Raw genomic sequence first — 23,363 nt, 5'->3', positions numbered from 1 at the left:
ACTTCTCAATAGTTTAAGAAACATGTGACCTGGAGTATCACCTCAGTTTTGTCACCCATAAACTGAGGTTCTTTTATCTGCCCCAATATCAAAGGGATACTATAAGAAATATTTATATGATATTTTTAAAGTGCTTGTGGTTCTCAGGGGGAAAACTGGTATATGGGGTGAGACTATAAAATAAAGCTTCCAAAAATGAAAAAAAAAAAAAAGGCAGTTACAATGGTAGAACAAGAGAAAGAAGCCAACTTAAGGGCAGGAGCAGAAGGATGTGATCTAGAAGCCATGACAGAACTGGCAGAGAAGCAAGGAGTACCATGGATAGCAAGAACAGGAGTACAGAGGGGAAAGCCAGAAAGGGGACAGAGAAAAGCAACATCAAGAAACAAAGGTAGGAGGGGAAGGAGGAGAGAAGAAAGTCAAAGCAGACACAATGAAAAATAGGGAAATCAAGAAAGTTCACCCTGGAAAGAAAATGCTGAAGGTCAGAAAAGAATATATGATTGGGGCGCCTGGGTGGCTCAGTCGGTTAAGCGTCTGCCTTCGGCTCAGGTCATGATCCCAGGGTCCTGGGGTCGAGCCCCGCATCGGGCTCCCCGCTCAGCGGGAAGCCTGCTTCTCCCTCTCCCACTCCCCCTGCTTGTGTTCCCTCTCTCGCTGTGTCTCTGTCAAATAAATAAAATCTTTTTTTTAAAAAAAAATATATGATTAAAAACATGATCATAAGAGGTCAAATAATAACAGGGGGGAAAGGATGATAGAGATTAAAGTCCATTCTCAAAATGAAAACAAAGTAGGACAATGAATTAAAGTTCTCCACATTGAAAAATATGGAGCATGAGAAGTCCACATCTTCAGTGGAAAAGAAAAACCAAAAATCAAAGGGACAAGAAAATGACCATGTACATGATAAAAATTTAAAACTTTGGTCATAAAAAAAATTTGATTATGAGTCCAGCCCTAGAAAAAATGAAGACAAAGTAGATGAGTGAGTTGTGGAAAGTTCATTTCCATTTTGTCTTAAATTTTAAATTGTAGAAACTTACTGATGAATCTCCTTTATGTTGTTTTCCTCTTTTCATTGTTTTTGGGTTGTTTTATGTTTGTCCTTTTTTTGTTGTTAATATGAACTTCACTTAGTTGATCTTTTGATAACTTGTAACCTGAAAAATTTGTACTGCTAAAGTTTTAATAAACTTGAAGTTAAAAAAATATTGTAGTAAAATTTGTTTAGATTAAAAAAAATTTTAAGTTCTAAATGGTAAGAAGTTTATGTCGCCAAACTAATCAATACAGAAACAAACCAAACCCAAAATGATGACTTTATCGTGTGTGCATTTTCTAAAGGATTGAAGCCACATACTGTCGTAAGGATGTGCTTCAGTGGGCAAAATGCTAATGTTGGCTGAATTTTCATTGTTATAGTTACAACATATGTGAGTGCAGGCTTATGCACATTTTTCTAAATTTTTCAGTATACTATGGGGTTTGGGTTTTTTTGTTTCATTCTGTTTTGCTTTGTTTTGTTTTGTATGTATAGAGTTTTAAGGCATATATTAGTTTAGGGAAAGGTTTCCGAATTAAAATGTAAAAACAAGCAAGATAAAGATTGCTCTTTTGAATTATCGGCTTTTATTATGTTAATTAAAACAAAACTCTATACAGCATCTAAGTGCCTCTCAAGCTACATAAAAAAAATACCCAGTTGATGCATGGGAATTATAAAGATAATTTACACAGTTGGTGAAGAAAACAACCTATACTGAAAGGCAATTAAACAAGAGCAATATCACCATATTACACTTAAAATAGGAAATATATGTGCAGAAAACCAAGTAATCATCATTACTCTTATACTTGTCTTCTGGAATGGATTCTGATATTGCTTCCTTTCCTTCCCTTTCCACCTTAAAAAAAGTGCTTCTCACTCTTTAACATGCATGTAATCAGCCGGGGATCTTGATAAAATGCAGATTATGACTCAGAAGTTCTGGAGTGAACATTTTTTCATGTGTCTGTTAGCCATTTGTATGTCTTCTTTGGAGAAGTGTCCGTTCAAATCTTCTGCCCATTTTTTGACTTATTTGTTTTTTGGGTGTTGAGTTTGAGAAGTTCTTTATAGATTTTGGATACCAGCCTTTTATCTGTAGTGTCATTTGCAAATATGGATGGGACTGCAGGAGATTATGCTAAGTGAAGTAAGTCAAGCAGAGAAGGTCAATTATCATATGGTTTCACTTATTTGTGGAACATAAGGAATAGCAATGAAGGACATTAGGAGAAGGAAGGGAAAAATGAAGGGGGGAAATCGGAGGGAGAGATGAACCATGAGAAACTATGGACCCTGAGGAACAAACTGAGGGTTTTAGAGGGGAGAGGGGTGGGGGAATGGGTTAGCCTGGTGATGGGTATTAAGGAAGGCACGTACTGCATGGAGCCCTGGGTGTTATACGAAAACAATGAACCGTGGATCACTACATCAAAAACTAATGATTGTATGGTGACTAACATAACATAATAAAAAAAGAAAGAAAGAAAGAAAGAAAGAAAAGAAAAGGAAAGAAAGGAAGGAAGGAAGGAAGGAAGGAAGGAAGGAAGGAAGGAAGGAAGGAAGAAAGAAAAAAAGAAAGAAAGAAAGAAAGAAAGAAAGAAAGAAAGAAAGAAAGAAAGAAAGAAAGAAAGAAAGAAAGAAAGAAAGAAAAAAAGAAAGAAAGAAAGAAAGAAAAGTTCTGGAGTGAGGCCTAAGAACTTCTAACCCCAGCTCCAAGGAGTTTCTTGTGGCAAGGCCTTTAACTCCTGGCAGCCAGGAATTGACATGCTAAAATATAATAAGAGCCAGGGTTTTCCTTTCTTTTTGTTTTGTTTGTTCCACTAACCAAAACCCACAATGAAATTCTTAGCTTACTTAATTCTAAGCTTAGCTTGGTTTACTTCTCTTTGCCCTAACTTTCTCTTCACTGGTGTCTTCTCTATTCCCACAAAAGTAGTTCTTAAATATAGACACCTATTACAATCTAAGATGCCACAGGTAAGTGTTAGCCATATAATTCCTAGGCTATGGGTCCTCAAGGAGTGGTTCCCTACTATCCTTGATGAGGGTGTTTTCTAGAAATGGGGTCATGATAAAGAGATACTTTGTGTGACTTTACTAAGGATCCAAGGAGTAAACTGTGCTAAAACCTAAAAGAGTGAATAATTCATCAGTCATTTCTATTTGGCTTTAGAATGCATTATAATACAATTTGTAAAAGATTTATTTTCTAATTACATTTACTTAAGGTAATATTAAAATAGATTGATATGCTCCAACCATAAAACAACTAAGAGTGCTGATGAAGAGGGGACAGAGATAGAGCAATCTACCTGAAAGCATGAGGAAGTATATGTAGGAGGGAGGTCTAAGAGAAAATTTTTTCTATGGATGATACATCTATGGAAAGTCGAATATTTGTCAAGTCCTATGCAACTTACTGCAATTCAAATATGATTTGCAAGGAAAGATTTTCCTTGACTTACACTTATGATGAGGTTATATCCTAATAAACCCATTCTAAGTTGAAAATACCATTAAGCCAAAAATGCATTTAATAAACACAACCTACTGAACATCATAGCTTAGCCTAGCCTACCTTAAACATGCTCCCAACAATTACATTAGCTTACAGTTGGGCAAAATCATGTCACACAAAGCCTATTTTATAATAAAGTATTGAATATTTCATGTACTTTATTGAATACTGTACTGAAAGTAAAAAATAGATTGGTTGTAGGCGTACAGAATGATTGTCAGTGTATGGGTTGTCCACCCTTGTGGTCCGGCTGACTGGTAGGAGCAGCTCCCTGCTGCTGCCCAGCATTGCAACAGAGTAACCTATGCATATCACTAGCCTGGGAAAGATAAAAATTCACAATCCAAGTATGGTTTCCACTGAATGCATATCACTTTCACATCATCGTAAAGTTGAAAAACTTTAAGTCCAAACACTGTAAGTTGGGGACAGTCTGTACTGTATTATTTAACACCTTCCAATGGGTTAAAGTACTGCTAACGATAGGGTTTTTTTTTTTTAGTATGAACAACTACCATTTATGAGCACATATTATGCACCAGTCCCTAAACTAAGAGCTTACTATGCAGTGGCTTATTCAATTCTCACTCCATACCTATGAGGTAAGTGCCATTATGCCAACATTAGAGGTGGGGAAAATAAAGTCTATTAAGGACCTTTTATTTTATTTTAAAGATTTTATTTATTCATTTGAGAGAGAGAGAGCATAAGCAGGGGGAGAGGCAGAGAGAGCCACCCAGGAGCCCTATTAGGGTCCTTTTTAATTGAAAAGAAAAAAAAAACAAAACCTGTCAAAAAAATTGAACCTAACAAAGATTTCTGTGAAAAGCTTTGTTGTATGGTTCACTTAAATACATTTAAAACTTTAGTTACAAAATGGAAACTGTAGGGTTATTCACTCATGGAAAGAATATCCAATGACTGGACTCCTTTAAGTGGTCAGTCCACTTCTCAAGGACTTCTACACATAATTTTCCAGGTAAACACAAAGTAAGGCATGTCTATGATAAAACTGTTCATTTGCCTTTTTTTTTTTTGATTACTTAGTAAATGAACCTACTCATGTGTTTCCAAAATTGGCCTGATAAAGAGTACCCCGGAATCTTGTTAGAACTATAGAATTCCCACTCCCCTCTGCTTGGCAATTCTGAATCAGTAGCCCTTAGGTAAGGCCTAGGAATTTTTATATTTAATATATTTTCCACATGTTTCTTATGATCAGGCAAGTTTGGGAAACATTTGTCTGCCAAATAAAGCTCAGGTTTCTTAGCATCTAAAGTCCTCCATAGTCTGGCCTTAAGGTACATTTCAAACATCTCCTATAGGGTCACCTGGGTGGCTCAATTGGCTAAGTGTCTGCTTTCAGCTCAGGTCCTGGACTCAGGGTCCTGGATCAAGCCTCAGTTGGCTAAGCGTCTGCTTTCAGCTCATGTCCTGATCTCAGGGTCCTGGATCAAGCCCTGTGTCAGGCTCCCTGCTCAGTGGGGAGTCTGCTTCTCCTTCTCCCTTTGCCCCTCCCTGCCCCCTGCTTGTGCTCTCTCTCTCTCAAATAAATAAAATAATAAAAACAAACAAAAAAATACAAACATCTCCTATAACATTAACCTATGTTTAAAATTATCTATTCATTATTCCCCAAATAGATACTTTCCTCCTTTGGAGCTTGGCTCAAGCTCTTCCCTCTGCTAGAATGTCCTTCTCTCATATATTTGTTCATCAAAATTGTATTCATCTTTCAAGGTTCAGCTCAAGTTTTAACTTCACTATAAAGGCTTTCCTGACTCCATGGTCAGGATTATGTTCTCTCTCCTATGAACTCCCAGAGCTCTTTAAACCTCTATTGCAGTGATTCTCAAGGCGTGATCCCTGGGCCAGCAATATCAGCATTACTTGGGTACTTGTTAGAAATGCACATTCTCAGGCCCCACCCCAGACCTACCAAGTTAGAAACCCTGGATATGGTGCCCAGCAATCTGTTTTCAAACAAGCCCACTAGATGACTGCAATGTATCCTGAAGCTTGAGAACCACTTCTCTAATGTATTCTATATTTTATTATTGCATTATTATATGTCCTAGTTTCTCTACCAGAATGTAACATAGGCTCCATGACAGGAAAAACTGTTTTTATCATTTGCCTCCTTCGCAGTACCAAGCACAGTGCTTTTTGCTTAGCAGATCATAATAAGTCTTGCTGAATTAAATTGCTATTTCTTTAGTATCAAAGTTTATGTATGCAAGATGAGCAGATTGTAGTGTACCGATTTTTCATTTTAATGGTGTTTAATAACCTTTAAAGGTTGTAGCATGATTGATTCAGATGCAGAAACATGCCAATTGTAAAGATGACTAAAATAAAGGAACTGGTTGCCCTTATTTTTCAACACATAATAAAGCTTCTTAGTTTAAGCTTTTTCTCCATGCTTAATATGTATGATGCTTCATAAATGTTTACCAATGACAACAATGACAATCTTACCTAGAAGTTTCTCTTCTTTACTTCTCTTGTCTCTAAAGCTTTTATGCTTAAAGAAAAATTCCTAAAATTTCTTAAGTGGGCTTCAACTACACATGTATCTATAAATAAATTAAATAATAAACACTGCTTAGACTGCTTATATACTACTTATCAATAAATATAAATAAATTTGAGAACAAATTCATGGGAAAATAACATGAAATAGTGTTTGCCATAGTAAAAGTCAATGTAACAAGGTTTTAGAATTCACCACACTGGAAAACAGGCCAAAGGAGAACAATAATCTATATTGATTAATGTTTCATTTATTATTATTTGAAGTTATAAAACAACAGGTTCTGACAGCCACTGGATTCTTAAAAATCTTTAGTAAAACAAAACAATATTGGTGAATAATCCATATAATAAATTGATTCACTGACCTAGCGTTATTTGCTTTCATAGAATACCTTTCTTCTTAATACAAAAATGGTATTTTTATTGGTTCCTGTCAAAATCCAATCGAGATGCATTTAATAACCAAATAATTTCTAAATGCAACTTAATTTTCAGCTTATTGAAACAAACCCACTGTAAAAGTGCTTTTCATGAAGTTACAATAGGAAAATAAATCAATCCAAAAAATTGGTGCAAATAAGTCAACAAAATTGATCAAATCCAAGAGAAAAAAAATTTGAACAATTATGAACTACTTTTTTTTAAAGAAAATGCATGCTTTGTAATTGGCTGCATATATACCTTGCCTTATTAATATGAGATGAATTTTTTTGGTTTGCTTTAGAAAATACCATCAAATATTCCCAGAAAAGATTTCATTTCATCAGCTTCATCATCAGGATGATACCTACTGGGGGAAAAAGCAAATATAGAAATATATATAGATTGCTGAGAGGCTAATGTATCAAATGAACTTCAATATGCTATAACCTAGTAAGAAGTCTGGGGGGGTGGAAATCAGACTTCATAAACTGTGAGAAGTAGGGATCCAGTCTCTTGGGTAATTCCTTAAAGTTTTTAAAAAGTAATGTCATTTAATCAGTGTGTGAACAAGTCTATAAACTTTGACTCTTCAAACGGGAGAGAAAAACTGCTACAGTTATCCCTAGAAGTGACCAGCTGAGGGGGAACTGAGTAGACTTAATCTGACTTTTCACTGAACCTGTAGAATTGTAAAAGAACTGGTTGGCTAAAATACAACTGAACGTCTGAAAAATTAGCCAATCTCATTTGTATTTAAGTCATTTTACACTTTATATTATCAATATGTTGTATTCAAATCAGTGAAACAAAGTTTACCAATACAGTATGTTTTAATTAAAAATACTAAACATATGTTCTCAAAAATTGAGATACTTAATATTATGAATTCTCTTAAGGAGTTTAGGTCACCAGGGGTCTAAATAGTCAATGTTTTTAAGTAAATAAAATGCTTAGATTCTGATCTTTAAAATAAACCAAGGAAACGGATGCCTGGGTGGCTCACTCTTGATTTCGACTCAGGTCATGATCTTAGGGTCATGAGATGGAGCCCCGCACTGGGCTCCAAGCTGCGCAGAAAGCATGCTTGAGATTCTCTCTCTTCCTCTACCTCTGCCCCTCCCCTCTACTCTCTCTCATTCTCTATCCCTATAAAAAATAAAATAAAATGAAACAAAACAAAACAAAATAAACCAAGGAAAAAAAGAATGCTGAATTTCTTCATAGAAAGTTCTTATTGTTATAGTCTTGAAATGTTTTTAAAGAATTCTTACCTGAAATCAATTTCCTCTTTACATTCACTGTTTCTAATAAAGAAATCCACTTTCTTAACAAAATGTGAAGAATTTGGTATTTTTTCAGAGTGAGTAAAGCACAACTTTTCAATTTCTGGTGACAGACTTTGTTGTTTTCTTTCTTGTAAATGTACCTATATTTTGAGGTTAACAGAAAAAAAAAGGCAATCATTGAAAGTTTAACTATTCAGACAGAATTTAAAAGAAAAACAATGAAGTGCTTCTTACAATATTTGCATTTCCAGCTTGTTGAGGTAATTTTTTCAAGGAAGATGCATCAAACTTGAACACAGGAGAATTTGATAAGTAAATATCTGGCTTCTCAGGTGATGAAACAAAACTAAAAATCAAAATTAATTATTTGTAAAATATGGCAAATAAGAGAAACAAACCATTCTAATTTAGATCAATAGTGATTCTTTGGGGAATATGATTAAAGTCTATCATATTTATTACCAAAAAAATTATGCTGTTTCTTAGACTCATGGAAAATTTAGTGTAGCTCCTTTCCTTTAGACAAAACACCAATTCTTATATTCCAAATTAGATAAGCAATAATTTTCTTTAAAATTGGGTCTTATGCTTAGTTTTCTATTACCTAGCAGTCTGTAAATTTTTTCTAAATACAACTTTACTTAACTTTTAATCTCCTTTCCCTATTCTGGTCTCACTGTATATAGATACCTTGATTTATCTTCCTATGTAAAACTAAACTTCAATCTTCTGTATTAAATTCATTCATTAAAAAACATTTATTATTCACTACCATATGCCAGATATTGTACTAGGATCTAGGTATAAAGAGGTAAACAAATCCTCAGGGAGTTAGCATCTAGTAGAGGAGCAGACAATGAGTAAACAATAAATATACATAATTATAGATCCTGAAGTGATATGAAGGAAATTAACTGAGTAATATTACAGGAAATAGTGTGGAGACACAAACCCACTTTAAAAAGGTGGTCATGAATGCATGTCTCTCTGTGGAGGTGACAATTTAAGTTGACACTTACAGGCTAAAATATGACAGCCATGTAGGGAGTAAAAAGCAGTGGGTACAGGTAGTAGAGAAGTACATGTATTGATAGGCTTGGATCTTTTTGTCTTTGATTAAAGGCAAGGAATTAAAATAGTAAGAAGGGATGTAAAATGAAAAGCATGACTCCTTTCCATTCCCAGTCCTCAGGTCCTACAGGCCTTCTTTCCAGTACCAACTTCTGGCACAATTTTTTCTTTAGGGACTTCTTGATAAGGATTCCTTTTTAAATCCACTTATTTTCTGTTCATTACTTTTAAACTCTCCCTAAATTATTTATAGTTTCTAAAGGTATGGCTCACAAAACTGTCTATGTGCTTTGTTATTTTCCTACTTGTATCTTCCTACTTCCTACCTAATTTTTTTGCTTTACACCCACAGCTTTGTTCTACTTTGATGCTTCTCATCTGTTTATTCTGTATGACTCAGAGTTAGAACCAATGAATAGAAATAGCAAGAAGACAAATTTTAGGCCAATATTCTTAAAAGCTATTGAATGGTCTGAGAGATCCAAACATGGAACAAGCACGTTGGAGTGAATGAGCTCCTGTCACTAGAGCTGCTTTGGTAGAGATGGCATGAATACCTGCCAGTGATGTAGGATGGTGATTCAAATATCTGGTGGTGGGAAGACTAAACGATGCTTAAATTAAGCACCTTTCAGCTCTGGAATCCTCTGAAATCTGTGATTCTGTCGTGCTGATAATCAGCAAAATGACTAAACAATAAAAAAATTACCAAAAGACACCACAAATTTCTTATATTTTAAACTAGGAGAAATAAATAATACTTAAGTAAATTAGACCCTGAACAAAAAGTTGTCAGTATTTCTTCTGGGGAAAGTTTTGGCTGTGGCTATAATTCCTCTCCATGACTTCTAATCAAGTCCAATATCCAGATGCACTTTGCATTTCTGCAAAAATACTTCAAGTTGAACATTTAAAAAAAATTTTTTTTTACATTTTTTAATAGGTTCCACTCCCAGCGCGGGGCTTGAACTCACAACCCTGAGATCAAGAGTTGCATGCTCTACCGATTGAGCCAAACAGGCACCTGAAGTTGAACGTTTTTTAAATTACTATTTTCTTTTCCAAATGTCTATGTGTCCTATATTCTCAGATAACATCTTCATTTACCCACTTGCCATGTATTTTTCTCTCTTCCTCACCTACTGTATCCTATCAGTTGCTAAATCTAGTATGTGCTATGAAATGTTTCAAAAATCCAACTCTACTTCTCAGTTTCCAACACCTCTGCTCTAGTTTAGGCCTCACCATAGCCTGCCTCTCGTACTGGCCACCATGCCTCTCATTGTCCCACCTTCTGCAACTCATTCTATATATCATATCATATCATATCAGTATATATCATCTACAAATCACTAGAATAATTTTTGTCTTATCAAATTGTTTATCCTGTGCTTAAGTATCCTGGAAAGCTTCCTACTGCTTACATGGACATTAAAAACTAGGCTACAGCTGGAGGGGGGCTATAGATTATATCACATTTTATTTTATTTTATTTATTTATCTTTGCGAGTGCTCGCTTCGGCAGCACATATACTAAAATATTTGTTTTTTTGAGAGAGCGAGAGAGTGAGAGCGCACCAGTGGGGGGAGGGGCAGAGGGAGAAGCAGACTCCCTGGTGAGCAAGGAGCCCTATGTGGGATTCGAGCCCAGGACTCTGGGATCATGACCTGAGCTGAAGGCAGACGCTTAACCGACTGAGCCACCCAGATGCCCAATTTTATCACATTTTAAAAAATTAGGTCTTAAAATTTAAAAGTCAGGAGATGTCACATCAAATTCTAGATTCCTAGCTTTTTTTTGAAAATCAGAATATTTGACAACGCTAGACACTTATTTCCTACACAGCAACAACTGGTTAGAGCTGAGTAGCGGTTGATTCTTTTATTTATTTTTATTTTACTTTTTATTATTGAAGTATAATTGACATACAATGTTATATTAACTTCAGGTGTACAACTTACTGATTCAACAATTTTATACATTACTCAATGCTCACCACAATAAGTGTAGTTAGTCACCATTTGTCACCATGCAATGTCATTACAATATTATTGACTATATTCCCCATGCTGTAATTTTCAACCCTATGACATTTATTTTCTAAGTGGAAGTTTGTACATCTTAATCCCCTTTATATATTTTGCCACCCACCACTCCTCTGGTAACCATCAGTTTGTTCTCTGTATTTAAGAGTCTGTTTTTGTGTTTGTTTGTTCATTTGTTTTGTTGTTTTTAGATTTCACATCTAAGTGAAATCACGTCTGACTTATTTCACTTAGCATAATACCCTCTAGATCCACCTATGTTGTTGCAAATGGCAAGATTTCATTCTTTTTTATGGCTGAGTAGTATTATAGATATACAAATATCTCACATCTTCTTTAGTCATTCATCTATTGCTACCCACAACTTGGATTGCTTCCATATCTTGGCTATTGTAAATAATGCTGCAAAAACACAGGGGTGCATACATCTTTTCAAATTAGTGTTTTTGTTTTCTTTGGATAAATACCCAGTAGTGGAATTACTGGATTGTTCCACTTCTAATTTTCTGATGAAACACCATACTGTCTTCCACAGTGGTTGCACCAATTTACATTCCCACCCACAGTGTACGAGTGTTCCCTTCTCTCTACAGTCTCACTAACACTATTTCTTGTCTTTTTGAAATCAGCCATTCTGACTTGCACGAAGTAATATCTCATGGTTTCGATTTGCATTTCCCTGATAATTAGTGATGTTGAGCATATTTTCATGTGTCCGTTGGCCATCTCTATGTCTTCTTTGGAAAAATGTTTATTTAGGCCCTCTGTCCATTTTTTAATCAAATTGGTTTTATGGTGTATGTTGTATAAATTCTTTATATATTTTGGATATTAACCCCTTATTGGATATATTATTTGCAAATAGCTTCTCCCATTCAGTAGGTTGTCTTTTTGTTTTGTTCATGGTGTCCTTTGCTGTGCAAAAGCTTTTTATTTTGGTCTGGTCCCAAATAGTTTATTTTTGTTTTTGTTTCCCTTGCCTCAGGAGACATATCCATAAACATGCTGCTAAAATCGATGTCAAAGAGATTACTCCCTATATGTTCTTTTAGGAGTTTTATGGTTTCAAGTCTTATACTTAGGTCTTTAATCCATTTTATTTTTGTGTATGATGTAAAAAAGTGGTCCAGTGTCTATTTTTGTGCCAGTACCATACTATTTTGATTACTATAGCTTTGTAGTATATCTTGAAATTTGGAATTGTGGTATCTCCACAGTTGTGCCTTTTATATGGGACACTCTTCAGTTGGCTTTGGCTCACCAAATCCTGAAGGCAGTTTGAGTTTGTAACCCTTACCTACTGGATATGGCAAAGTTGTCTAAATACAATATTCGAGGCTCTTTAGAATCAGACCTCAGCACTCAGCCTTAATGCTGTGGCCATATTGATGCTTTACTGACCCTTGAGCATGAGATGCCTTTTCAAGCCTTATACCTTTACACATGCTTCTTCTACCTGGAATGCCTTATCCTCCTTTTTCTACCTGTCAATCTCCTATTCAGTTTTCAAGTTTTTTGAAAAGTACAAATTGCTGGGCTCCAGCCCCAGAGACCATGATTTGGTAAGTCTAGTGTAGGGCCCAGGAATGTGCATTTTTAATACATTTTAATACTTTTGAAGTAGGTGGTCTGTTAATAGCACTTTAAGAAACACAGCTCTAAAAATAAGAAGGTTCAGGTTGGCTAATACCTTATAGCTTCTTTGACATCTAATAATTTAATCCCCATCTCCAATTATGTGTCAGGAGGATATATAGTTGTAAAGTGTTCCAAACCAAAATTCTAAAACTTGCCTTTTTGCCATTTCTCCTTGGAATTTGCTCTTTGACTCTTGGAGGAATATCTTACTTCCCCTGGTACTTGAACACAAAGTGTTTCCAAATCCTATGTAAAGAGATAACATTTTGAAATTAAATGCCAGGAAACAGATTAGGTTACCTCAAAGAATCAGTACAAACTGCCTCTTAAATTGCTATACCCAATGACTTTTAACTTTGAGGTAGGGACTAGTAGCTGTCCATTGACATAGGAAATTGTGCTTACTGACTCCACATCATAGATTTCCTGGCCTACTTTGTGAAGGTGGTCAAATCCTATTCCTTCTGGAAGAAATAATAGCTCTTTAGGTATTTCTTAGAATCCTGAAACAATAATATTTCAACTTCTAATTGCTTCCTTTAAAAAGATTTTTTAAAAGAGCATTGGGGTGGGATATATTAAGAGGTAACTATAATTCTGAGGTACTGATTTCCTCCTGTCAGCCATCATGGGACAGAGTATCTCCAATTTGCTGTCTTCTCATATACTTAGCAAGATTTTAGTTTTGTTTTATTTTTTTATTTTTATTTTTATTTTTTTTAAAGATTTTATTTATTTATTTGAGAGAGAGAGAATGAGAGAGAGCACATGAGAGGGGGGAGGGTCAGAGGGAGAAGCAGACTCCCTGCCGAGCAGGGAGCCCGATGCGGGACTCGATCCAGAGACTCCAGGATCATGACGTGAGCCAAAGGCAGTTGCTTAACCAACTGAGCCACCCAGGCGCCCTAGTTTTCTGTTTTAATGACATAGATTAAATCTGCCAGTAATTCAGAAACTAAGTCCCATTATTTTGGGGTTGTAAATGACTTAAATATGATATCTAGTATAGAAACTAATCCTTTCCTATTGTTTATTTATGCCTGAAAAAAAATCAATATGTCTATGAGAAATAAAAGGTATCTTTCATTTTCCTGATAGCAGATGAATACTTTTTTAAAAATGGGAGTAATTTTAGGGACGCCTGGGTGGCTCAGTTGTTTGGGCATCCAACTCTTGATTTTGGCTCAGCTCATGATCTCAGGGTCATGGGATCAAGCCCTGTGTGGGGCTCTGTGCTCACTGCAGAGTCTGCTTGTCCCTCTCCCTCTGCTCCTCCCTCACTCATGCACATGCATGCACTCTCTTTCTCTCTCTCTCAAATAAATAAAATCTTTAAAAAAAAAATGGAATAATTTTGTCCTTCACAAACATAAGCAAATTATCTGTGATCACAGAATTGAAAGCTGGATAGTCTGTTTTATGAGGGAAAATTCAATAAACATTTTTTATTTAAATAGAGTTTTTAAAAAGATAGGGGAGCAATAGAAGAGAAAAAGGTCATATACTGTATCATTATAATGGAATAACCTTGACCTCTGTCCTTAGGAGGAAATGTGATTTATGGAAGGGTCACATTTTCAGTTTTGCTAAAAAATCACAGTCTTAACAAACCAAAGCTAATTAAGCAAACACATAAAAAAGGCAAAGAAAATTAGTCCCAGAAACTGAACTGAAAAATATTCAAAGAATTTCTCATGAAATTATTTCATGCTAATAGACAATTTTACCTGATCTTTTTGTCTTCTCAGTACTGGCTGAAAAACTGGTCACTTCTAATAAGTTCTCATCATCAAAATCATCCCAAATTTCATCTCCCAATTCAAAGTTCACATTCAAAACTTCTGAGAATGAAGCATTATTTTTATCCATATCTGTCAAATTCTGGTTTCCAGATGCATTAAGATGTCTGTTGAATAGCACTGTTTGAGGGGCTTTCTCATCTGAAGTTGTAGGATAGTTCCATCTAGAGAAATCTGTCATGTGTATGTATAAAAGAGGAAGGTACTTTTTAAATCATTAACATCATTTTCCATTGATATATCAAATACATCTTTCAACTACTAAACTGAAGTTTGAATAGTAGTTTTCAAAGTATTGGGTCAAGCATTGTTGAATATTGTTTTCAACCAATTCTATTTACTGTATTACATATATTGATAGTTGCATTAAATCTAATTTTCAGTGGATTCTTTTAGAGATAATTAATTTTCCCTCTTAATTCCTATATGAGAATAACTTTACTCTAAAATGAATTTTATAATTTCTAAAATGGCCTTCCTTCTTCCAGCTCTTCTCCCTGCTAAAAAATCCTCAGTGTTATCCATTGTTTATAGCCTGGGCTTAGGACCAGACTACTGGGGTGAAAATTCTACTTCTCTCAATTACTAGTTGTATGATCTTAGACAAGTTAATTTAAAGTCTCTGAGCCTCGTTTTCTCCTCTGCAAAATGAGAATAATAATAGTATCTACTTCCTAAGATTGTTAGAGGGAATACATGCCTTTAGTTTTGCAGTTTTCCATAGTAGTGTGCTAATAAATGTTTAATAACTGCTTCTCCAAAAAATGTATGCATATATATACTTGCATTTATTATATGTATTTATTATAGGTAAAGGATATGTAGCACACAATTTACAAATAATAATAAAATATATAGCATGCTTAATTGTAAATTCCATATATTTGATTTTCACCAAATGTTTCCATTGAGTTTTGCCAAACTCTTGTATCTGTAGCCAACCTATGGTTGCAATTAACAAATGAATATAGTTCTCACATGAATGTTGCTTGATATTCTTGTTGACTGTAACAACTAAGATGAAAGTAAAATAACACAGAAAGATATTGGGACTTGACTCGTTCATTAGGCAACTCCTTTGCTAAATTAGACAATAGTTTTCAAATACTAGAAGAATATTCCCTCAGCTTTTTGTGCTATTCACAATGTAATAGCTATAGGCACAATATACTGTTAAATTTAATCTGCACTATTAACATTTTTCCATCACTTTCATAAGTCTAAGCAATAAATCAAGTCCTAATATGCAGTGTTTGCTGATTTCCATGGTATAAATATTCCCATTATGATTAATTTCAAGCTACCAGTGTGACATCTCTGAACACGAAGTTGAGAAGAAATGCATAGTAGCACACCATTATATAGCATTTCCACCATATAGATACAAATAAAAAGGCAAATAATCTCAAGAACACAGATAACAGTAATATGTAGTAGAACAATTAGGAAGTGATTAGTTTTGAATATTTAGTCTTTGTTTTTAATTATTTAATTGAAAGTTTACATAATTAAACTTTTAATAATGGCTGAAAGATTACCAAGAATTTAATAATCATCTCTCACAAGTCAGCACAAGCTTGCTCCAGGTGTACCACTGAGTTTCTTTCATTTAAAATATTCTCTGTACTTTTCTTCACCTAGCCAGATCGTACTTTATCCTTCAATTATACCTACAACTCCAGTTCATATTATTCTACTTTTGTTCATTGATATATACACATTATATATACTAAAAACAGAAGCAGGTACAAAGTGTAATGGGAATGCAAAGGGAACAGGACCTAAACCTACAATGGAAGTCCAAATGGACAGCTCTAAGATGGTAAAATGGTAAGAAGGTAACATTGGAATTTGAGCTTGGTAGAACGGTGACTGTGGAGCAGGGCAAGGGGAAAGGCAAGATACTCCATGAGAGGAGGACAGGATGTGAAAGACATGGCAGTATGGGAGACCAGAGAATGTTTGGAGAACTATATGTTTTCAGGATTTCTGGAGCACAAAGCAGGAGAAGAAGGGCTCATTGAGCCTGCACAGGAAGTTAAGTGCCAGATTATGTTGATGCTTAATTTCCATGTTAAGGAATTCGCTTTTTTTCCCCCCTTATAGGCAATGGATAACTACTGAAGATATTTTAGCAAGAGGTTTACATGATCAAAGATACCTGTTAGATTCCCCAGAATAGTTATGGATGGGATGATAATGAGACTGGAAGCAAAGAGAAAAGTAAGACAGCTATTGCAATAAATGAGAGACAATGAATGTCTGAGCTAGAGCATCAGCAGAAGGGACAGAGAAGAACAGATATAAGAGATGCTTAGGAGGCAAAACAGATAGGACTTGGCAATTACTTGCATGTAAGTTAAGATAAATAGGATGACTCTTTTCCTGCCTTTAGTAGTTTGGAAAAGAAGAGGGTTCATTCACTGACCTAAGGAGAAAAGAAAAGGAGCAGTGTGAGATACAGAGAAGATAGAAAGAGTTCAAATGCTGATATATTAACTTTTAGGTGGATATATCCAGAAAGGTGACTGTATAAATGGGTCAGGGGCTAGACAGAAAAAAACAGATGGCAAATGCAGATGTAGTAATTGTAGACATGGACTTGGGTGACATTATAAAAGAAAAGTTTATAAAGTGAGAAGAATAAAGAAGCAAAAAAGAATTCTTTTGCAATATCAACAGGAAAAAAAGCCCAAGCAATTCAAGAAGTAGTAGGAGAACCAACAGAATGGTTTAATTGAAACCAAAGGAGAGATTTCCAAAAGGAGGGAAATACCAGATGTGTCAAATACTACAATGGTCAAAGAAAATAAAAGTTGAAAAGAGTTCACTGAATTCAGTACTTAGGAGATCACTAAATGGTCTAAGCAAAAGCAGTTTCAAAGGAGTAAGAACCCAAAGTTTAGTGAATGAAAAAATGACTAGGAGGTAAGGCCATGAGCACAGTGAGTATAAACTGCCCTTTGAAGAATTTTTGTTTTGATGGGAGAGTAAGACATTAAAGTATATAAAGACTCTGTGATTCTGTTCTTTGCCTGACATATTTTCCCTTCTTTTAATAGGAATATCTTTCCTGTCCTTTGGGGAAACTGCCTCTACCCATTCCATGTGACCCTGGTGAGGATGTCATTCATGGTACCCTAGCCTCCAGGGCTACAGCAGAGGAATGCATGACCCATTCCCCAGGTTACAGGGTTTAATGGAGGGATGAATACAAGACTCAACTGAGGCCATTTAGGATGAACTCTGCTCTGCCAAAGCTAACAGGGAAGACTGTATTTCTACTGAGACTGTTCAATTGGGAAGATGTGAATAAAGCCAATTAGTAACAGGCATAGCTAAAAGACTGAGACAAAGCCAGAGGTATGACTGAAATTATTTGAGTATCTGGATCTAGCAAGATAAAAGCCAGACGCATGTCTGGACTTATAAGTTTACATGAATGGTCTCCTTTTTTGTGTGATTAAGTCACTTTGAGTAGAATTTCTGTCACTTACAACCCAAACGGTCATGACTATCTTGATGAGGATAGGGAGCTGAAGAGGGAAGAGACTTGAGCATAATTATATGTTGAAAGAGAAATAGGGAGGAGAGATTGAAAATATGGAAAAGAGGAGAGGGGTAATTGGTCTCCTAAAGCCCCAAGGGAGGCAGGATTAGAAACATTAAAACTATAGGTGGAGAGATAAATCTTGAATAGAAGAAAAGAGAATTCTTCTTTAAGGAAAGATGCAGAGACAGAAATATATAGTTGTGGGGTAGAAAATTGAAAGAGTTCATATAGGTTCGATTTTCAATTCTCTACTGATAACTAAAAGTCAATTTCATTTTATAGAAATGGCACTGAACTGGGAATCAGGAGATATAGAATCTATTTCTGGCCCTGCCATTAATTAGATATGTGATTTTAGGTGAGTCATTTAATCTCTCAGAGTCTTGGTTTCTTTCACTATAAAATGAGAAATTGCACAAAGGTCCCTTACAATTTAAATTTTATGATTCAACATACTTTCTCATATAATTTCTGATATTTTTTCTTTTTTTCTTCTTTTTCCTTTCTTGAAATTGGAATACAGATGATAAAAATTGGCATGTTTTTCTTAAAACATTCTCTAGAGCAATATTTGAATACAAACAAAGTATGTTTTGCCACCAAAAACTAATGTGTGAAAAGTATAATGAATATACTCGATTGCTACTAATAATAGTACCAGATACTATGCTAAGAGCTTTATGTATATTATCACATTTAATACTAAAATCCCTAATACATAAGCAGATGAGGGAATTGAGATAAAGTGGGTAGATACATTACAAAAGGTGACACAACTACTAAATGGCTAGAATTTGAGCCTAGACAGATTACTCTAAGCATTTTTTTTTAGTAACCTCCCAGCCCAACATGGGCCTTGAACTCACAACCCTGAGATCAAGAGTTACATGCTCTACCAACTGAGCCAGCTAGGCACCCCAAACAGATTATTCTAGATCCTGTGAATTTAACTACTTACTACACAGCTTCTTCTTCTTCAAAAAAAAAAAGTGACTCATTTTCAGTAAAACAGGGATACAATTATCATTGGGGGTTAAAGTATCTAGATGAGACTTTAATATCAAAATATAAATTGGATTTGGAATAGGGGATAGGAAAGAAATAAAAGTAGGAAAACTATGTAAAGTCAGCATGAAAGGGGGCGCCTGGGTGGCTCAGTTAAGCGTCTGCCTTCAACTCAGATCATGATCCCAGGGTCCTGGGATCAAGCCCCACATTGAGCCCTGCATCAAGCCCCACATCAAGCCCCGCATCAAGCCCCGCATCAGGCTCCCTGCTCAGTAGGGAGCCTGCTTCTCTCTCTCCTCCCCACTTGTGCTCTCACTCTCTCGCTATCTCTGTTTCTCTCTCTCAAATAAGTAAAATCTTAAAAAAAAAAAAAAAAGACAGCATGAAAGTAAGCAGAGGAATAAACTGTGGTATGTAGAAGGGCAGGGAATAAAGCAGCAGAACAAGGAGTAAGTTAGAGGGCTACAGGTTGAAGAGAGATAAAAATTAAGGAGTTGAAAATTCTAACACTTCTCTCCACGTTGTAATGATATCAGACTTTGGGCAAGTTGGATAAATGCTCTGATACTCTAAGTGAGATTAGGGGACTTTTCTTGTTCTTATTTGGGCCTAAGAGGTCGTGGGTACTCCAGCCCTTGCCTACTTAAGATCTTAAATTATGGCTAGAGGAAGCATAAAGTGACAGAATGAAGGAAAGAGTTGTCAGTGCTAAGGCCACACACATGAAATTATTTGTGGAAAACCCCAAGTTTACCATTTCTACATACAGCAACAGAAACAAACAATTCTATGGCCAGGATTATTTCTCACACATTTTAACAGACTGGCTATTAATGGCATGACCCAGACAAATGATGCTAGTAATAACAGGATCCGGAGAATGATGACCTGGTCCCAGTGTTGAAGAATTATATGCTTTATCTCATTAATTAAGTGATTGACACAGATAAAAGCAAATCTAGATTACATATGAGCTATATCCCACAAATTAGGTTATATTCTCATATTATCAGAGGAACTTGTAAGAACCATATTAGAAACTGGGGAGGTATTAAAGGTAACCTAATTTAATCCCCTAATTTTATAGATAAGACTAAGACCTAAAGAAGTTAAATAATTTTTCCAAGATCACACAGCTGTTTTGTAAAACTAGACAAATTTTATAAACATAAAATTATTTTAAATAATTTTAAAGACATATAAAAGTAATAGTTCAGCATTTTAATACTTTATATATCTCCAGGTCCCTTATTTTCTCAATTTTTCCTCATATTATCTTTAAACAAAAATAGTCAACACAATGTAGGGAAGAGACTTTTAAAAAAAATCTAGGTGACAAACATAGTAAGTCCATCTGAAATAACAGACTTAAGAATTTGAAATTGGCCCAATAACCCAGGAGAAAAATGTTGCAAGTTAATAATCATAGTAATTTCAGATGTTGGTTTTTCAATAACATTGTCATTCTGAAGTAATGATAAACCATTTTCTCTTTCAAGGCAATATCAATAGTAATTCACCTTTGTCTTGATATTCTGATGGTTCTTGTTGAACTTTTGCACTGATTTCACGCTGATCCCTCTGCTCCATTATAGACAATTCAGGTATGTTTAAACACTCTGACCTTCATAAAGATAAATAAAACCATAAAATATTAAATATTAAAACTAATCTGAATTTGAAAACCACTTACTCATATAAATAAAAAAGAAAGGGTTCATCTTCTCAACACTTCTATGATAAAATGCATTAGCCTAGGGTAGTAAAGGGTAAAAAAATAGGTGTTTATTGGAAGCAAGATACTTAGTCATCTATACATGACCCAAATATGTAGTTATCTGCTATCTGTGTATAGCCTTAAAAATCTATTGCTAATGCTACTTTCAATTAGATAACAAAAGCTAGGATCTCTTGAAGTAGTGTTGGCATCTGTTCTGATTGGTCAGTGGCTGCTCTGTACTGTTTGTTAAGTATATTAAATGTCATCCCTGCATATAGAATACCGTTATCCGGAAGGGAAATGACATATACTATTACCTTCTAGGCATCATGGTATAGGAAAAGAATGCTGAGTTATCATTTAGGGCCTTCTGCTTAATAACTAGGAATATGAGCTTCGATTATTTTATCTATAAAATGGGATAGAAATACCTCATTTTATGATCCAGGTTGTGGTTAAGGTCAAAAGAGATAATACACAAATGTGCAATTTTTAAAATGTAAATTATTTTATAAATATGAAGTGTTATTAATAGAGTGGGCCCCTAAATGGAAAAGATTAGACTTTGTACAGCAACATGATTTTTCTTTTCAAAGTATACTTTTCTTTTAAAGTATCCTTTTGTCACCTGTTAAATTTAGAAGGCAGAGAAAGCCTGAGGTCATGACATATAGGATGGGTAGTTTCCCAGAAAGAGATGATTCAGTGAATGTTAAAATATTCTATAACTGTAGAGTTCTAAATAAATTTAGATAACCAAACTCTTATGATATTATTACTTCATTATGGAACTAAATGATTACTATGATTTGAATGTAGCCAGTGTTCACCTTTCTCTGAATAAATGATTATTTGGAGGAGCAAAGAGTTTATGATGACTATTCTACCTTGGATATTAACATTATACTGTACCTTGATATACTGGGAAGAGAAGGTTTTGGAGTAAAACCAAATTCTTTAAGGTCCACACTTCGAGATTTATTCATTTGCATCTATTAACGAGAAAAACAGTTCAACTGTCTACTTCACAGCAACACTTTTTAACAAACAAACCAAACAACAAAATCCCTGCTGGTACACGAAGTCCCAAAACCAATGGATTATGAGAAACTCAGGCTAGTTCTCAAATCAAATCTCCTTCTCAGGCACTTCTTAAATGTTGAGATTCTTCATGGTTCTTTACTAGGCCTTTTTCTCTTTTCCCTCTACACATTTTTAAAGATCTTATTTACTTCCATGGCTTCAATTATCATCTACAAGTGAATGACTCTCAAATCTATATTTCTAATTCAGATCCTCTTCCTGATTTTCAGAGTTAATCCAACTGTCTGTGGAACATCTTTACCTAGGTATCTTGCAGGCTTCTAAATTCAGTATTTTCCAGATTGAACTTATTGTGTATTTACTTCTCCAAACTTGCTTTTCCTTTGGAGTTTCCACCCTAGTGAGGCCTCACTTTTTTCCTACTTGCTCAGTTCAGAAAGCTGGTCATCATCTTTACTCCTTTTACTTCACCCTTCATAAGCAATTAAGTACCAGGGTAGTTGATTCTATCTCTGAAAAATGTCTTAAACCTAGCCACTTCCCTCCACTGCTACTGCTACTACATTAAACTAGACCATCATCTTGCCTGGATTATTGTAAAACCCACCTAATGAGTCCTTATGTTCCTTTTCTATCATCCTCTAATCCATTCTCTACATTGCATCCAGAGTGAACTTGAGAAAATGCAATTCTGATCATGTCACTGATTAAAGCTCTTCAGTGGCTTCCCAATACTTTCAGGATAAAGTCTAAATCCTTAAAATACCAAAAAGGCCTTCATTATCTAGCTCTTACTTACCTTTTCAGCCTCATCTCTCTCTACTCCCTTACTTGTGATTGAACTCCAGACACACTGTATAACTTCAATGTTTTAAAAGCTCTCTCTCTTTCTCAGTTCTATACCACTTCATATTTTCTATGTCTGGAATACTTTTCTATCCGTCTCCACCACTACTCTAGTGCCTACCTCTCCATACCTGGCTTATGCCTAGATATCCTTCAAGTCTCAATCATGATTATTTGGAATCCTTTCCTGGCCTATCAAATGTGGACTGAGTACACTTTCTACCCAAGTTCAAGTCATCTTACACCTCTGTCACAGAATCCTCTATCATACTACATTGAAAAAGCCTATTTAGTTATTTGTATCCTTCACCCAACTATAAGCTGTATGAGGATTGGGACTAAAACTGTCTTATTCACTGCTGTATCTTAGCACCTATCACAGTACTTAGCATATTGCTGGTGCTCAATGAATATGGAAGGGGGGTACTCAGTTGGCTCAGTTGGAAGAGCATGAGACTTTTGATCTCAGGGTTGTGGGTTTGAGCCCTACTTTGGGTGTACAGATTACTAAAAATAGTAACTTTCTTTTTTTAAGAGAGGGAGAGAGGGGCACCTGGGTGGCTCAGTCAGTTGGGCATCTGCCTTCGGCTCAGGTCATGATCTCAGGATCCTGGTATCGAGCCCCACATCTGGCTCCCTGCTCCGCGGGTAGCCTGCTTCTCCCTCTCCCTCTGCCTGCCGCTCCCCCTGCTTTTGCTCTCTCTCTCTCTGTCAAATAAATAAATAAAATCTTTAAAAAGAAAAAAAGTAAGAGAGGGAGAGAGAGAAAGGGAGGGAAGGGGCACAGAGTGAGGGAGAGAAAGAATCTTAAGCAGGCTCCACACT

General features: G+C 35.4%; 1 protein-coding gene across 1 annotated transcript in view; it reads right to left on the bottom strand.

Annotated features, from left to right (window-relative positions):
- The window catches only part of HFM1 (helicase for meiosis 1), a 129,029-nt gene that overhangs the window by 10,359 nt on the left and 95,307 nt on the right, over positions 1-23,363 (bottom strand). Inside the window, exons 33-39 of the mRNA XM_064588835.1 lie at positions 21,561-21,640; positions 20,449-20,552; positions 14,296-14,541; positions 12,724-12,814; positions 8,048-8,159; positions 7,799-7,953; positions 6,786-6,894 (exon numbers count right to left, since the gene is read on the bottom strand). Coding sequence (XP_064444905.1) covers positions 6,825-6,894; positions 7,799-7,953; positions 8,048-8,159; positions 12,724-12,814; positions 14,296-14,541; positions 20,449-20,552; positions 21,561-21,640 — 858 coding nt within the window. The 3' untranslated portion in view covers positions 6,786-6,824. The remainder of the gene's footprint in view (positions 1-6,785; positions 6,895-7,798; positions 7,954-8,047; positions 8,160-12,723; positions 12,815-14,295; positions 14,542-20,448; positions 20,553-21,560; positions 21,641-23,363) is intronic.

Source organism: Mirounga angustirostris, unplaced genomic scaffold (assembly GCF_029215605.1).
Source record: "Mirounga angustirostris isolate CCGP_5_RB_7025 unplaced genomic scaffold, mMirAng1.0.hap1 SCAF_4, whole genome shotgun sequence".
Taxonomy (NCBI): domain Eukaryota; kingdom Metazoa; phylum Chordata; class Mammalia; order Carnivora; family Phocidae; genus Mirounga; species Mirounga angustirostris.
This window is presented reverse-complemented; position numbering and strand designations above follow the sequence as displayed.